This window comes from Aquarana catesbeiana, linkage group LG04 (assembly GCF_042186555.1).
Source record: "Aquarana catesbeiana isolate 2022-GZ linkage group LG04, ASM4218655v1, whole genome shotgun sequence".
Classification (NCBI taxonomy): domain Eukaryota; kingdom Metazoa; phylum Chordata; class Amphibia; order Anura; family Ranidae; genus Aquarana; species Aquarana catesbeiana.
The window spans coordinates 554,850,421-554,867,959 of NC_133327.1; the positions used below are offsets into that span (position 1 = coordinate 554,850,421).

General features: G+C 39.8%; 1 protein-coding gene across 1 annotated transcript in view; it reads right to left on the reverse strand.

Annotated features, from left to right (window-relative positions):
• The window catches only part of PCNX2 (pecanex 2), a 294,170-nt gene that overhangs the window by 9,777 nt on the left and 266,854 nt on the right, over positions 1 to 17,539 (reverse strand). The window contains exons 29-32 of the mRNA XM_073627975.1: positions 16,784 to 17,014; positions 12,682 to 12,956; positions 8,887 to 9,077; positions 1,857 to 2,269 (exon numbers count right to left, since the gene is read on the reverse strand). Of these exons, the coding sequence (XP_073484076.1) occupies positions 1,857 to 2,269; positions 8,887 to 9,077; positions 12,682 to 12,956; positions 16,784 to 17,014 (1,110 nt within the window). The remainder of the gene's footprint in view (positions 1 to 1,856; positions 2,270 to 8,886; positions 9,078 to 12,681; positions 12,957 to 16,783; positions 17,015 to 17,539) is intronic.

Genomic DNA, 17,539 nt, shown 5'->3' on the forward strand with positions numbered 1-17,539 from the left:
TCTCCTGAAAAAACAATTATCACCTGTTGGACTAAGCACATTTTTATCTTTATTTTGGACTCACAAGCATTTATATATTTTTTCTTGGTTTTGTGAATAGTTTTTTAATTACACGGTTCACTTTTTCACATGGTTTTTGCACAATGTATTTATTTATATACTGGTATCTTGTTATATACTTATGCCCCGTACACACGGTTGGATTTTCCGACGGAAAATGTGTGATAGGACCTTGTTGTCGGAAATTCCGACCGTGTGTGGGCTCCATCACACATTTTCCATCGGATTTTCCGACACACAAAGTTTGAGAGCAGGATATAAAATTTTCCGGCAACAAAATCCGTTGTCGGAAATTCCGATCGTGTGTACACAAATCTGACGGACAAAGTGCCACGCATGCTCAGAATAAATAAAGAGATGAAAGCTATTGGCCACTGCCCCGTTTATAGTCCCGATGTACGTGTTTTACGTCACCGCGTTCAGAACGATCGGATTTTCCAACAACTTTGTGTGACCGTGTGTATGCAAGACAAGTGTGAGCCAACATCCGTCGGAAAAAATCCTAGGATTTTGTTGTCGGAATGTCCGAACAAAGTCCAACCGTGTGTACGGGGCATTAGAGATGAGTGTTTGAACAAGCGCACCATTTTTTCATTTATTAATACTATAATATACAGGATACCAGCACTTGATGTCCAAACAACATCTTCAGTGCTTATGCAGTTAAAGTGTTACTAAACCCAGGACACTGCATTCACTATATCTGGACTCCCACAGTACACAGAACATGGAAATGCAATAGCTGTAGTAAAAATCAACTGCTAAATACCCTTTCTCATCAGCAGTTAGAACAGTCTTGTGACTTGTATTAGTGTCTGGTTAAAGCTTGTAGGAGAAGTTTTCATTCTCCTCTGACTGTCCTATGAGGCTGCAGGACCCCTGACCCTCTGTCTGGACAGTGTTGATTGGCCCTGTGCTAATCACATGCACTATCCCAAGAAAATAAAAACTCTCTAGCAATACACACCAAACTGAGCATGTGCAGCTTGTCCCCTAATGCTCTGTTCTATCAGGGGATGGATAGGAGTCAGTAAAAGAAGAGGAGGATCAGATAGAAGAAGATAAACTGTTCCACAGTGCCTGCAGCTACAGAGGTCAGTGATATCCTATTTTAAAACTCATTTACTCCTTGTTTAGCATATGCTTGAAGGTCTATGACCTTGCCAAAGATTCCCTTTAGGCTCAGAATAGAGTGGTTTCTCTTTTCTTGCTTCCAATGACTAAACAGAGTAGTGGTAGAGTGAAGGAAAGCTGAGTATGTCCTCCTGGGAAAAGGCAAAGCACCACTTGATTATAAAGGCTTGTTTAAAAAAAAAAAAAAAAATGTTATACTTACCTTCTCTGTGCAGTTGGTTTTGCACAGAACAGCCCGGATCCTCCTCTTCTTGGTCCCCTCTTTGCTGCTCCTGGCCCCTCCCTCCTATCGAGTGCCCCCACAGTCAGCTGCTTCCTATGGGGGCACTCGAGCCGAGTCACAGCGCCATGTGTCCATTCAGACATGGAGCCCGACCCGGCCCCAACCCCCCCTCCCCTGATTGGCTGACTGACTTTGACAGTCGCGGGAGCCAATGGCGCAGCTGCTGTGTCTCAGCCAATCAGGAGGAGTGTCCTGGATGGCTTAGACATTCGTGGACATCACTGGAGAGAGATGGGGCTCAGGAAGGTAATTAGGTGGTGCTGGAGAGGCTGCTACACACACAGAAGGCTTTTCATTAAGATAAAAAACCTTCTGCCTTTACAACTCATTTAAGTTCAAAGTATAAGAAATCACTTTTAAAAATCTTAACTTAACTTACCTCTGTTTGATTTTGAGTTTTAGAAAGTGGACATACTACAAGGTTTACACTACCAGAGGACAGAGTATCAGCTGTATTGTCTCCATCAGCAGCTGACAGACCTGACAAAACCAGAGCACTAGAAAAGCCTTTCTTTCCAAACAAAAGGCTTAATGTCGAATTTGTGGATGACGTGTAACCGGACTGTTGCAGCTCTTGAGTTTGTTCATTTATATTTTTATTCGCATGAGAAAAGGGAGAGGGAGTGCAATCTGGTACACAGTGTTGACTTGAAGATAGTCTTTTGGTAAGTCTGTAATCATCTGTTGCATCACAACACGCATGGCGTTTTTCCTTGTTTGCCCCGGAATGTGCAGAAATCTGGTTTAAAGAAGAATGGGTGTGTGCTGATTTACTCTTCAATTTTCTTTTACCTGTAAAAGAGAAAAGATTTATACACGAATATATATTTTAAAAAAAAGGTGAGGCCAAAAGGAATCATAGGTACTATTCTTTGAACTTTTACTTCCACTATAATAAACTGAAAGGATATTTATCAATATGAATAAGTTTAAAGTGATACTGTTGTGAAAAAAAACAAAGGGTACCATTACCAAACTCCTTCTGGGAAAAAACAAGAAAATCTGGGTCAGCAACCAATGTTTGGAGCTTAGGGACCCTTTCACACTGTCGGACCGTTCAGGTCTGCCTGTCACTTTTGACGGCGGACCTGAACGGGCGCTCCATGCTAGTCTATGGAGCGACGGATGTCAGCGGTGACATGTCTGCTGACATCCGACCTGGTCCGATCTGGCTGGAGATCTCCCACTGAGCTGGCAGACAGAGGCAGAATCCGAGGCAGTAGATCCGCCTTGTGAGAATGATGCCTAAGGGTGAGCAAACAACCTGCACAGCAAGCTTTTTCAATGCCAAAATTACCAGACTCCATGCTGACAAGTTTCTTTAAACACTTCAGCCCCAGCAGAATTTACCCCCTTAATGACCAGGCCATTTTTTGCGATATGGCACTGTGTTACTTTAACTGACAATTGCACGGTCGTGTGACGTCGTACACAAACAACATTTTTTCCCCACAAATAGAGCTTTCTTTTGGTGGTATTTTATCAACTCTGCGGTTTTTATTTTTTGCGCTATAAACAAAAAAAAGACTGACAATTTTGAAAAAAAGCGATATTTCCTTTTTAGGGCGTTTTACTATACAAATCAGGCATACACAGAGATGACAGATGTAAAAAACAAAAAAACACCAAATTAATTATAAAGGTGTCCTTTTATGAAACTGCGGTAAAATACCGCTTTTCAGTTCTCAGGCATTCTCAGAGGAGATCGCTCTCCTCTGAGTGCCTGTTTATGAAAGTGTGTAGATCGCTTCTCATGTTGAGTTGAGGAGCGATCTACAAACGCCGGGAACTCCTGAGAATGGCTCCTCTCACTATAATCTCGTGTGATGTAGCGGGATTACAGTATGAGGAACCATAAAATACAAAAGTGTCAGTTTGCAGTGCCATAAACCATAAAATACAAAAGTGTAACACAAATCAGCACACATTATTCCCCAACATATTAATAAAATAATAAAGTAAAATTCCCCCTACACAATATACATTAACCTAATTATAAAAAAAACATTGTTTTTATCAATATTTAAAGATCATACATGTGCCTATTTAAATGTGAATGGTGTATAGTAAATGAATGTAATGCAGCTATACACCATTCATATAAATGCAAAATACATTTATAATCATTAAAAAAATAATTTTAATAAAGTATACAAGTATAAATATTTATTAATAAATTAAAATAAATTATATTTCATAATTGATAAACATAAAAATTGATAAACTGGTGCAATGCGAGAACACTGCGAATCCACTGCGGGTTACTGCATCGCACCGACTCGCATGTCAGTTCACACTGCCATATGCGAATCGCTGGGGAGTGTCAATACATTGTTAACGACACCCCCAGTTCAGCTTGCATATCGCACCGCGAACTGACAGTTCGGACATGAATCGGATCGCATATGTGTGAACACACATGCCTTTCCGATTCTGGTCCGAACAGAAAAAAGGGTCCTTTGCGTGTTTGCACCAAATGCGGTGCGATATCAGCCATACTATCTGTACGGCTGATATCGCACCGCACAGACATCGCATGTAATGTGAATGGCAGTGTGCTGCGAATTACATGCGATGCCTGTGCGATGTCCGACATCGCACAAGTGTGAACTGGGCCTAAAAGTTACCAAAGCCCCCAAATCAGTTTGCATATCGCAGTGCGATCTGCAAACTTGGACAGTAATCGAATCGCATGGGCGTGAACACCCATGCGATCCGATTCTGCTGTGGACCAAAAAAAGGGTCCTGTATGAGTTTGGTCCGAGTGCAATGCAAATTCAGCCATACTATCTGTATGGCTGAAATCGCATCGCACAGAGATCGGATGTGATTTTGCACTGCAGTGCGGTGCGAATCACATCCGATCTCGGACACCGCAGCAGTGGGAACTGGCCCTAAATCATATTGCATTTGCACCAAAATGGTACAGGACCCTTTACTTGGTCTGCACTGAAATTGGATCGCATGGGTGTGAACACCCATGCGATCCGATTCCTGCACCATTACATAGTTCGCACTGCGATCTGTGAAATGATCTGGGGGTGTCATTAACTTTACATTGACACCCGCAGTGGTGCGCAGATGTCAATGTAGGTGCAATGTGGAAACCCGCACAGGAATCACGCTGATTCACGCATCGCACAAGTGTGAACCCAGTCAAAGACGTGAACATCTAAAATATATATATCTATAGATAGATAGATATATATATCTATCTATCTATAGATAGATAGATATATATATCTATATATAGATAGCTATATATCTATCTATATATAGATATATATATAGATATCGATAGATAGATAGATAGATAGATAGATAGATAGATAGATAGATAGATAGATAGATAGATAGATAGATAGATAGATAGATAGATAGATAGATAGATAGATAGATAGATAGATAGATATAAATATATATATAGATGTAGTCTATATATATCAATATCTATCTATCTATCTATCTATCTATCTATCTATCTATCTATCTATCTATCTATCTATCTATCTATCTATCTATCTATCTATCTATCTATCTATCTATCTATCTATCTATCTATCTATCTATATATATATAGATATAGATATATATAGATATATACACACTATAAATTCCTATCCTGCTGGTTTTGGGGTTTGTAATGGTGGGGAAGATGTACTATGACTAAGTCAAAAGACTTCTTGCTTTCTCCAGAATACTCAGCCAGTTTCACGCTTCTCACTCTGATTCTCCACTTCTGAAATGGTGAATCAGAAAGTGAGAATTCTGTCACAGATCGCCAGTGAGGTGCTGAGATCGCACCTTCATAAACTGGGCGTTTCTGTGACAGTCAGTTAAGATTCTCACTGTGCTGAGATAATCAGCGGAGAACATGTTCTCCGCTGATTATCTCAGTTTCATAAACTGGTAATGACCTGAGATCAGCGGTGAGACTCGGGATCGCCGCTGATCTCAGTTTCATAAAAGGACACCAAAGTGCTGATGTGGTAAAGGTTACTAATTATAAATATGTGTATTAAAAATGGACTGGGCAGGGACTCGGTAGGTAAGGGTAAATACTGCAAACCAAAGTTCATACATTTAGCTGTAATACTGAACATATTTCTCAAGATGCAAGACAGAGAATATTCTCTGTCACCCCTTCACTGCCTAAATGATAGCTGTTGTACTTAAGTGTATATATCCTTTATTATTATTATTATTATTATTACTATTATTATTATTTTTATATCTCAGTTCAATTGAACTACTTTATTTTTTAGAAGTATCAGTGCCACACCCACACCTTAAAGCAGAACTTTACCCATAACAACCTGATAATAAATAATGTTCTTTAGCAAGGAACATACATTCCACATGAATAATTATGCTTCCAAAATTAGTGTGTGCTGTAAATTGCCTCCAGAATTGCTCCTGTTTCTTCTTGCTGGGGGCTGCCATTCCTGCAATACCGGGATTGCTAACCGTAACATTTTCTTGTGTCCTCAACCAAACTGTCAAACTATCAAATGGTTGGTGTCATAACTGATCACATGTGCAGCACCACGGCAGTTGCAGATCAAACAGAAGCAGCTTCCTTGGCTGTAAAGGTTTCCAGGGGGGTTTTATTCCACTTTAAGGCTGTCAGCAGATCGGTCTCTACAAACTTGGCAGTGCCTAAAAATAGAGAGCAACTGAGCATGTGCAGAGCAGGATGAGGCAGTGTATTACTGGATTTTAAACAGTATAGGCACCTATACCCGCAAAAGCGGCTATCCTGTAGTGATATAGCAGGGCTTGATTTTTTGACTAAAGTTCTGTTTTATGATTTGGTCCCCAGACATCGCTGAGAACCCTTTCTCTGCCTCCCCTGTGACAGCACTGGATGCCTTGACAACCAATCACCAATAATGAGTGCTGACATGCAGGATGAATGCTCCCTATATCTGGAAGTACCAAGTATTTATTTTCCCTTGATCAAACAGCATAGCAGGGGAACAAAATAAGTATGTAAAGCTGCAAAGGGCAGCATTTACAGTGCCTTGAAAAAGTATTCATACCCCTTGACATTTTCCACATTTTGTCATGTTACAACCAAAAATGTAAATGTAATTTATTGGGATTTTATGTGATAGATCAACACAAAGTGGCACATAATTGTGAAGTGGAAGGAAAATGATAAATTGTTTTCAATTTTTTTTTTACAAATAAATATGTGAAAAGTGTGGCGTGCATTTGTATTCAGCCCCCCTGAGTCAATACTTTGTACAACCACCTTTCGCTGTAATTACAGTTGCAAGTCTTTTTTGGGGATGTCTCTACCAGCTCTGCACATCTAGAGAGTGACATGTTTGCCCATTCTTCTTTGCAAAATAGCACAAACTCTGTCTGATTGGATGGAGAGGGTCTGTGAACAGCAATTTTCAAGTCTTGCCACAGATTCTCAATTGGATTTAGGTCTGGACTTTGACTGGGCCATTCTAACACATGAATATGCTTTGATGTAAACCATTCCATTGTAGCTCTGGATGTATGTTTAGGGTCGTTGTCCTGCTGGAAGGTGAACCTCCGCCCCAGTCTCAAGTCTTTTGCAGACTCTAACAGGTTTTTTTCTAAGATTGCCCTGTATTTCGCTCCATCCATCTTCCCATCAACTCTGACCAGCTTCCCTGTCCCTGCTGAAGAAAAGCATCCCCACAACATGTTTCTGCCACCACCATGTTTCACAGTGGGGATGGTGTATTTAGGGTGATGTGCAGTGTTAGTTTTCTGCCACACATAGCGCTTTGCTTTTAGGCCAAAAAGCTAAATTGTTGGTCTCATCTGAGCATGGCACCTTCTTCCACATGTTTGCTGTGTCTCCCACATGGCTTCTCGCAAACTGCCAACTGAACTTCTTATGGCTTTCTTTCAACAATGGCCTTCTTCTTGCCACTCTTCTGTAAAGGCCAGATTTGTGGAGTGCATGACTAATAGTTTTCCTGTGGGCAGATTCTCCCACCTGATCTGTGGATCTCTGCAGCTCCTCCAGAGTTACCATGGGCCTCTCGTCTGCTTCTCTAATTAAAGCTTTTAGAGTAAGGCTGGGTTCACACTGCTCCAGTGCGAATTTAGCGCGATTTTGTTCCGATTGCGTTGCGAATTTGCATTGCAAATTCTATATGTGTTCTTGCGATTCTACTGCAAATTTTGCAGTCTATGGAGCTGAATTCGCATCACACACGGATCAAACTCGCACAGGACCTTTTTTTCCCGCAAGTTATATTCGCAACGCATTGATGTGAACGACACTAATGTTAATCTATATAATTTAAATGACTTGCGAATTTGAGCGATCGCAACGGCTCAAATTCGCAATAGAATTCGCAGCAGTGTGAACCTAGCCTAAAGGGGGTTGAATACAAATGCATGCCACACTTTTCACATATTTATTTGTAAAAAATTGTGAAAACCATTTATCATTTTCCTTCCACTTCACAATTATGTGCCACTTTGTGTTGGTCTATCACATAAAATCCCAATAAAATACATTTACTTTTTTGGTTGTAACATGATAAAATGTGGAAAATTTCAAGGGGTATGAATACTTTTTCAAGGCACTGTAAATGCTGCCCTTTGCAGTTTTACATACTTATTTTGTTCTCCTGCTATGCTGTTTGATCAATATAGGGAAAAGAAATACTTGGTACTTCCAGATATAGGGAGCATTCATCCTGCATGCATATCAGTTTAGGTGGACAGCCATGTCTTAGTAGGTCTGCAGTTGAGCCATACGCTTTACATTTTCAGATGAAGGATTAAACAGTAATCCGTGAGATGTTCAAAGCTTGGGATATATTTTTTTTTTTTAGAACCTAGTCCTGTTTTAAACTTGTCCACAACTTTATCCCTGACCTGCCTGGTGTGGTCCTTGGCCTTCATTATGCGGTTTGTTCACTAAGGTTCTCTAACAAACCTGAACAGAACAGCTGTATTTATACTGACATTTAAATTCCACACAGGTGGACTCTATCTACTTATTAGTTGACTTCTGAAGGCAATTGGCTCCACTAGATTTTAGTTAGGGGTATCAGAGTAAAGGGGGTTGAATACAAATGCACGCCACACTTTTCACATATTTATTTGTAAAAAATTGTGAAAACCATTTATCATTTTCCTTCCACTTCACAATTATGTGCCACTTTGTGTTGGTCTATCACATAAAATCCCAATAAAATACATTTACTTTTTTGGTTGTAACATGATAAAATGTGGAAAATTTCAAGGGGTATGAATACTTTTTTCAAGGCACTGTAAGTGAACTCATGCTTTGCCCTGCATAGATAAAGCACAGGTTAATTCTAAAACAGCCAAGCTTGTTGCAATATAAGTCGTCTTGTAATTTTGGATACATATAAGGACAAGTCCCACTAAAAATAAAGACTCACCTATTGGTTGCAAACTTTTTATTTCCAAGCATTTAACCTCTTGATTTTCATTACATACATTCTGAGAGTTTCTTAAACTTTTGCTTCCATTGCTTTCTGAAGAGCTGGTTGCTGAGGATAAACTTCTATCACAGTCAGACTCTTCAGCATTTCCGACATTATCATTACTTCTGTTGTTCTCTTTCCTCATGCTAGATAAAAGGTTGATAATAAGCTAAACTGTACAAACAATTAAATATTCCTGAATGATTTATTCAGAAAGTTATATTCAAAACTAGACTTACATAATGTTGACCTGTTTTAGGATTTATTAGTAATTAATTCAATGTGTATATGTGTAACCATTTTTTTTGTTTTAGATAGAGTAAGAAAGTGTTAGTAGCCCTGGCAGGTTTTATTGTCACCTATGGTTTGGCTGGAGAGATTCACCTTCTCCATTTTACCTATGTATCCATGGTCACCAAGAAAGAAAGTGAAGGGATATTCAACATTTTCCAGTTGTCACTAGGTCATGAGGTGAGACGAAATCTTCCACTGGAGATACCTGTTCTAGTTACAAATGTCTAAGAGGGGAATTTCCATTACTTTACTAATTGTAGCTATTTTCCCTGATTTCTTTTTAGTCTCTGGGACAGAAAGTGAAGAGAAACCTCCTCAGTGGGACATAGCAAAAAATACATGCCCATCCCCTACTCCAGGGTTTTTCAATTGGGGTGCAGCAAAGAGTCCCCAGGGGTGATGGGACAGGATGCTTTGTGTTGGGGTGGGGGTGGGGATATTTGTGGGGAGGGATTTAGAAGGGGGTTTGTGCAAGGGGGGGGCGATTTGGGAGGGGGAGGGGATTTGTGCAGGGTGTTGAGGGGGATTTAAAACCTACAGAGTGCTTAAATATGCTTTACAAACTTCATTTTAGGGCTTTTTGATAGCAGGTGCAGTGCGGTAACGTGTGAAATTGTCTGAAATGTAGATTGCACTAAAGTGAGTATACACCTAATTGGATGAGTTCTGTATAGCTGACCCCTTGTGCTGTAGGTGTATTAAACATCCAGCCAGCACAAAAATGTAATTGAAATTTGGCATTGCATGGATATTGCATGCTTAAGAAATGTTTATTAGAAACATCTATGACTCATTTCCTTTTCTATCCTAACCTCTTCTCCAATAAAAAGGTTAAAAAATAAAAATATTTTATATACATCAATTATTTTATTACACAGAACGGGGGGGGTCATGAATTATATTATTGGTGTTCTTAATGGCTCTTCCATGTAGAAAGGATGAAGCAGTCAAGCATAATTTTATTTCTGGTTGTCCTTTCAATCCTTTCACCCTTGTACATCCATAGAAGAAATTCAATTTCCTTTATAAAAAAACAAGCTATTGTAGGAACTACAGCAAAAGACATATAGAATCATCTTTCTCAACTCCACCTTTACTAAAAAAAGAGCTTAAATGGTCTGGCCATTTGTCTAAATTAACATAAGTTAAAGAACAATACTAAGCATGAACCTTTCACAGTAACAGGCAACTGTTATAGAGAGAAAAGAAAAAGTTGTAAGCCTCTGCAGATTTTTATCGCTGTTATGCCGCGTACACACGGTCGGACTTTTCATCTACAAAAGTCCAACGGACGCCGACGGACTAAAGCTGGCTGGTAATCCGATCGTGTGTGGGCTTCTCCGGACTTTCAGCAGACTTTTTCAGCCTCAAATCCGACGGACTTTAGATTTGAAACATGCTTCAAATCTTTACGTCGTAACTACGACGGACCCCGAAATCCGCTCGTCTGTGTGCTAGTCCGACGGACAAAAACCCATGCTAGGGCAGCTATTGGCTACTGGCTATGAACTTCCTTATTTTAGTCCGGTGTACGTCATCACGTACGAATCCGTCGGACTTTTGTGTGGTCGTGTGTAGGCAAGTCCGTTCGTTAGAAAGTCTGCTGCAAGTCCGCCGAAAGTCCGCCGGAAGTCTGTCGGACAGGCTGTCGGACTTTTGTAGACGAAAAGTCCGACCGTGTGTACGCGGCATAACTCTTTAAGGATATTGCCTCTCATTTTTCTAGAGAACACATCAGAAATGTGATTCACTATCTATCAGTGGGGTTGATTTACTAAAACTGGAAAGTGCAAAATCTAGTGAAGCTCTGCATAGATATCAATCAGCTTCCAGGTTTTATTGTCAAAGCTTAATTGAACAAGCTGAAGTTAGAAGCTGATTGGCTACCAACTGCACCAGATTTTGCACTCTCCAGTTTTAGTAGAAAAAACCCACTGTGACAATGGTTGCCAGGATGTTGAGTTTAAGTAAATTACCCCAACAAAGATACCAGCAAAGATAAATACCAGAATTTTTAAACCTTATTCACAGTACCCAAAATTAGAATAAAAATGTGACTGCAGTTTTACTTAAAATACTTAAGATCCACCTAACCTCTAATATTATATATTTTCTGTTTACTGTAAAGCTCTAATACCTAAAATAGTCTTGAAGTTAGAAAAAGTGATATACTACTGTACATTTTACTTTTGTGACAAGATCTAATATTATTAACCTAGGCATGCATCCATCCCTTCTGTTGAGTTTCATATGCTAAATATTTCAATTTCAGAAGCATTAGCTAAATCCCTTCATGCCATTGTAAAGTTATTTAGAGGAGAAAGGACATAGGAGGAGAGAAGTGCAATTCATTTTGCCCTTCGCAGTATCATTCATGGGTCCCACTTTAACATACTGTTCAGTGAAATGTAATTGATCATTTAAAAACGATATCTCTTTTGGTTGTCATGGTGAAAAGAATAAAAGATTCATATTACCGTGATAAACACTCAAATCTTATTATTCAAAAGGACAAAAAAGAAAGCGTCATCTTTTATGCATGCTTTTAAAAGCAGGCAAATGATGTCAGCCCGAATAACAAATATAAAATTATCACTGATTATTGATGGCCACATCAACTACTTCAAAGAACATCTGTTTCTAAATATAATTTCATAATAAATTGTCCAAAAGTTTCAACAATAAAAAATGCATATTTTGATGCAATGTTTACCTTCTCTCTGGCATTTTCTCCTGTATGCCAGTCCTCTTCTGTACTGAATGATGGTCAGCTTAATTTTTTCCACTTCCTTTGAGTCCAAGCTGTCATGGACACAAGCCCCGGGGGTGCATCACCACACCAACCTGGCTTCTCACTACAATACTGCAGAGGGAGTCAACACTGCTCTCTGTCGTAGAAGACCAACACCAACACTAGTGCAAAAGAACAAGGACCCCAGATTGTCGTTTGACCAGCCAGAATACCACTTGTTTTAAAGTATGTATAAAAATAATTAAAAACAAAAGTAATGTGAAGATGGTGCTTAGCTACAGTAGGTCTTTCATAAGTGTTCCTCACGTGTTCAGGACTGAATAGAGAAGTGCTTTGATGAAGTTTCACGGACATTATGTTGAGTTCAGAATACAACTAGATATTAGGAAATATTGTTTGAATTACCTCCATAAAACAGTGGATAATTTTCAATCCCTTCTACAAGTAAACTAATATTATAAATTAACCAGAAGTATAGATAGAATAGTTCCACACAGGAGGGAAATATGATGAATACATGCCAGGTTACTAAAGATGCACACAAATTAAAGAGCTACTAGAGGGAACAAGAGAAAACAATAGGGTTGATTGCAAAGGAAAATTGCACTTTGCATGGGAGTTTGCCCCAGAGCTTATTGAATGCAGTGAAATAATCTAAGCCTCACAAAATTAGCATGCAAAAATGCATATAATGTATTACTTACACACGCCATTTTGTTTGAAACAATGTTGTAATATGGCCAACATCAACTGGTCCAGCCAATAAAGTATTGAGTTGCTCATGCATTCCCAGGTAAGAGATAGTTATAGGGGAAACATATATAGGGTAACCCAGAGGCTGATCACAGGATGAGTTGATAAGATTTCTTAAGACGTGCTTGTTATTCTGAATGCTGCCCCGTTCATGGTCACGGTTCCTAAGGAAAATTAGTTCCTGTTGTTGTCCAGCCCAAAGCCCTCGAACACATTCCTTATTGACCTGAAATGAAAATGCAATGATTAAAATCATAAACACAGAAATTACTATTACTATTAATGAATGTGTATTGTGTATGTGTATTCTCATCAATTGAATATGCATTGTAAAATATTTGTTCTACTGTTAGGTTAGACCTATGGCATGCAATCTGCAAATACCACTACAAAAGGAATTCTACCTCCACATAAACAAGTGCCCTTCTTTGCAGCACACTGATAGGGAACACAAAGTTTTTTTCTAAAAAAGAAAACAATTGAGTACTGTCTATAATTCTTTTTTTTTTTTATTTGCACTAACATACAATTTTTCAGGACCGGAAGTCCTTCGGGGCTCACCTCTCCACCTCATCAAGGAAGTGAAAAAGCGACAGGGCGCCACCGGAGAAATACCATTACTCATAATTTTTTCACTTACCCAGTGAGGCGGGGGGGCGAGTCCCAAAGGGGCTCTTAGTCCTGAAAAATTGTATGTTAGTACAAAATAAAAAAGTATCACGGACATTTCTCAATTGTTTCTGTTGCAAATGCACGTATACGGTTACCATCACCTCAAGTTCTGAATTAAATAAACTGTAAGATTTTGAATACCTTTTGTTTTTCAGCCTAGGCATCTACACAGTGGCCCCATTCATCCATGATTAATCTTAAAGCTGCTCTCACCCACCTTCTAACACCTATATTAACTAACCTGTTGAAGAAAGATGCATGTATTTACCCATTTTCAGGGCACTCCAGTCCAGTCATGTGATCTCCTCTGTATCAGCCAGGGCTGGCTCCAGGGGAAATTGCTGGAATGTCTGAGCAGTGCTGTGATGTCAACCATAGGCTTACTATGTGTCAGGGCTGGGCTCAGCCCTTCCTTCTCTGAGCAGGTCATTCAGCTGTCGGTTAATTGCCAGCTCCAATCTTTCCACGGTGACTCACCTGGTGATGATATCCTGTTTGTCAGTCCTGCTGGTTACCTAAGCCATTCAGTCCAGATTATTTCTGCCTTTGCCTTGGTCAAGCATATCAAGAGATGCTCTCCTGTGTTCCCGTTAAAGACTTGCTTGTCTGACATCCCTTCTGGATCCAGATCCTGCTTGCTGTTCCACTACACTGATTCTCTGGTTTCCTGATCTCCTGGCCTGTTCTGAAGTACGCTGATTCCTGGCTCCCTGACTATCCGTTCCGGTTTCCAAACTCTGGCTATGTTTTGACTACATTTGCTCTATTTACCTTTTACCTTTATTATTAATAAACAGCGTGATTTTACTGCACTTCTGTCTCAGTCTGTTTCATGGTTCCTGACACTATGGGCCATCCATTGTTGGCTCTCCCTCCTCTTCCCTGAAGCTGTTACTAGCTAACAGAGTGAAGCTGATCCCTTGACGGGACTGCAGAAGCCAGAAAATAGGTAAGTGTAAGCATCTTACTTCTACATCTATGTTAGTTAGAGTAGGTGTTAAGCCCCATACACACGGGCCGAATTTCAGACGAAATTAGCTGGTACAGTAGATACCAGCCGACATTTGGCCTGAGTGTACAGGTCCTAGTTTGAGAGAAGTGGATGGGGGGAGGCAGTCTCCCTGTAAGAACACAATAGCTCAACAGGGAGATCGCTGCACTAATATCGAATATATAGTACACCTCCTCGTGAGCAGCTCGCTTTTTTTTGTTCAGCCCGCTGGGCTGAACAAAAAAAATACTTACCGCGTGTACCAGGCTTTAGGAAGAGGGTGGAAGCAGTTTTAGATTAGTTAGTGATAGTCCAGAATTCTACTTTAAAGCAACCTGGCAAGAAAAAAAAAATATTACCCTTTACTTTAGCCTAAAAAAAAATAAAAACAAAAAGATATGCATTACTTTTCTACGTTAAAGTGATTCTAAAGGCAGAGCCCCATCTCGATCCAGCAATGTGCAGAAGAGACTCGGCTGTTCGGGACTCTCCCTCCTGAGACACACAACGGGTGCCATTGGCTCTGGCTGCTGTCAATCAAAGTCAGTGAGCCAATGAGGAGAGAGAGGGAGCAGGGCAAAGCTGCGGCTCTGTGTCTGAATGGACACACAGAGCACTGGCTTGGTTCGGATACCCCCCATAGCAAGCTGCTTGCTGCTGGGGTACTTGGCAGGAGGGAGGGGCCAGGAGCACTGGCAAAAAACTGTCATGGTTATGCAATAATCTTTGTCTGTCAGCTTACCTCCTCCATGTGTTCACCTTTAGAGGCCAGCCACTCTTACCCGACTGCTTATATAATCTTCCCTCAGCATAGCTCCATCTCAGCCTCTAATTAGGAACACTATATTAACCTGTGCATTGCAAGCCAACCTTGCTGATCAACCATTGTGTGTTTAGCTTTCGTGTGCTACTTGCTGTGTCTCCTACGTCTGATTCCAGTTACCGATCTTGGCCTGTTCTCAACTATCCCTGTCTGCTTGTGACCCTGATCTTTGGCATGTTCTATGTTTATCCTTTTCTGCTAGTTGTCCTGACCTTGGCTTATCCCTTTACTATCTTTGTTGTTCCAGCCTGCTGCTTACTTCCTCTTTCTCCTGCAGTCTACCATGAGCGTGAGCTGTGAGACCCTGGGGGCCATGACCTGGAGCCAGACTGCAGCTCAGTCCATCCTCACCACTAGAGGCCCTAGTGAACACCTGCTGGCTCTTGAACTCCGCGCCCTGGGGAATCTATGCTCTAGCTCCCAGTGGGATCTGTGTTGATGCTCCAGTAGACCTGCTTCCTGAACCTCCCAGAGTTCAATCCGCAGCAGTCAGTCCTAGGGTCCACTACCTTAGTGGTGCACTCCTGACTCCTATGGAGTGCATCTGTCACCTGGACTCAGGTGACCTGACAGAGACCCAAAAAGAGGAGGATCTGGGCTTCTCTGTGCAAAACCACTGCAAAGAGCAGGTAAGTATAACATGTTTGTTATTTTTAAACAAAAAATACAAGACTTTAGTATCACTTTAAAGTCATTGAGTCATTGTTTATTGGATTTCTGAACTTTATACATATCCAATCTGACATTCATTATGCATTTTTTTTTTTACTTACTTACTTTACAATATTTGTTTGTACAAATCAACATATAACACAGCTCTAAGCACGGTGGCTAAGTAGTTAGCGCTTCTGTCTGGCAGCACTGGCGTCATTGGTTTAAATCCCAACCATGGCACTACCTTCCTGGAGTTTGCATGTTCTCCCTGTGCCTACATCGGTTTCCTCCCACACTTCAAAGACATGCTGGTAAGTAAACTGGACCTAGTATGTTATGTATGAGTTAGGGACCCTAGATTGTAAGCACCTTTCGGGCAGGATGTACAATATATTAATATCAAGTGCTGCTTAAATTGACAATGCTTTATAAATACCTGAAAAAAATAAACACAGGGTGCACCCTGGCACAGAATTTACATAGCATTATGTACCTGATGTTTCAACATTTCTATACTAAAAACTGCCGTTTTCAGAACTATTAAAGTGCTGAATGAGAATGACTTTATTTTTTACTTAATTTTTGATTTAAAAAACAGACCTAGATCCCTGTTTGAAAGGGAATTTTGATATGTAATGAAAAAAACTGAAATCCTAGCATTTATTGTACATGTTATACTTTATTTCTATGGACAGGCTTTCTAAGTTTTTGAATGCTGGAACTACTTTTTGCTTTTTTGATGCTGGGTGCTCAATAAAGCTGATTGCAGCCAATTTGAAGCACTGACCTGCTGTGTGGATTCTCGCTACCTGCACAAAGAAACCCCACTTGGGCTTTATCCATACTGAAAGAGTTTTGCTAGCTGGAAAGCCATCACAGTGTGTATAACATGGAAACTGGAAAATTCTATTACCTTTATAACTTTAAAGCTGAGGTAGCTTTTTTGAAGCATAATCACGCTGTAGTCATCATTCCCTTCATCAACAACATGTCTCAGTGTCAGAAGCTCTTCTTTGTTAGAAAGTACTGCAGCTCTCCAAGCAGGATCTTTTTCATCACAAATTACAACCTTTTCTTCAAATACCTTAATTGCATCAAAAAGTGCAGGATGATCTTCATATTCGTCAGGAGAGGCAAATTGACTCTACGGAAAATGCCCAAAATGTTCTTAAAAGAAACTTGTACATTTTTTTTTACATGTTTCCTAACTAGTGTATTACAAGATGCATGTATATCAGAGTTGTTTATAGGGTTGAAAAAAAGTGGGAAAAAGTTGAACTTTTAGTCAATATACAATGCTCTGGTAGGTGTTAGGTTGTCACAATTGATATAATATTGGCATACATATTTTTTATGTAATTTCACTGTTACTTTTATGATGTAACAGTAAAGATTCATATGTCTTACTAACTATCAAATTGTAATTGCCAATGTTATGATGCCATGGTAGAAATTTAATGCAAAAAGCCTGTATAATGCCAAAGTTTGTATAGTGCTGTGAAAAAGTATTTGCCCCTGATTTTTTATTTATTTTTTTGCATATTTCTCACACTTAAATCATTCAGATCATCAAACAAATTTTAATATTACACAAAGATAACCCGAGTAAATCAAAGATGCAGTTTTAAAATTATTATTTCATTTATTAAGGAAAAAAAGCTGTTCAAAC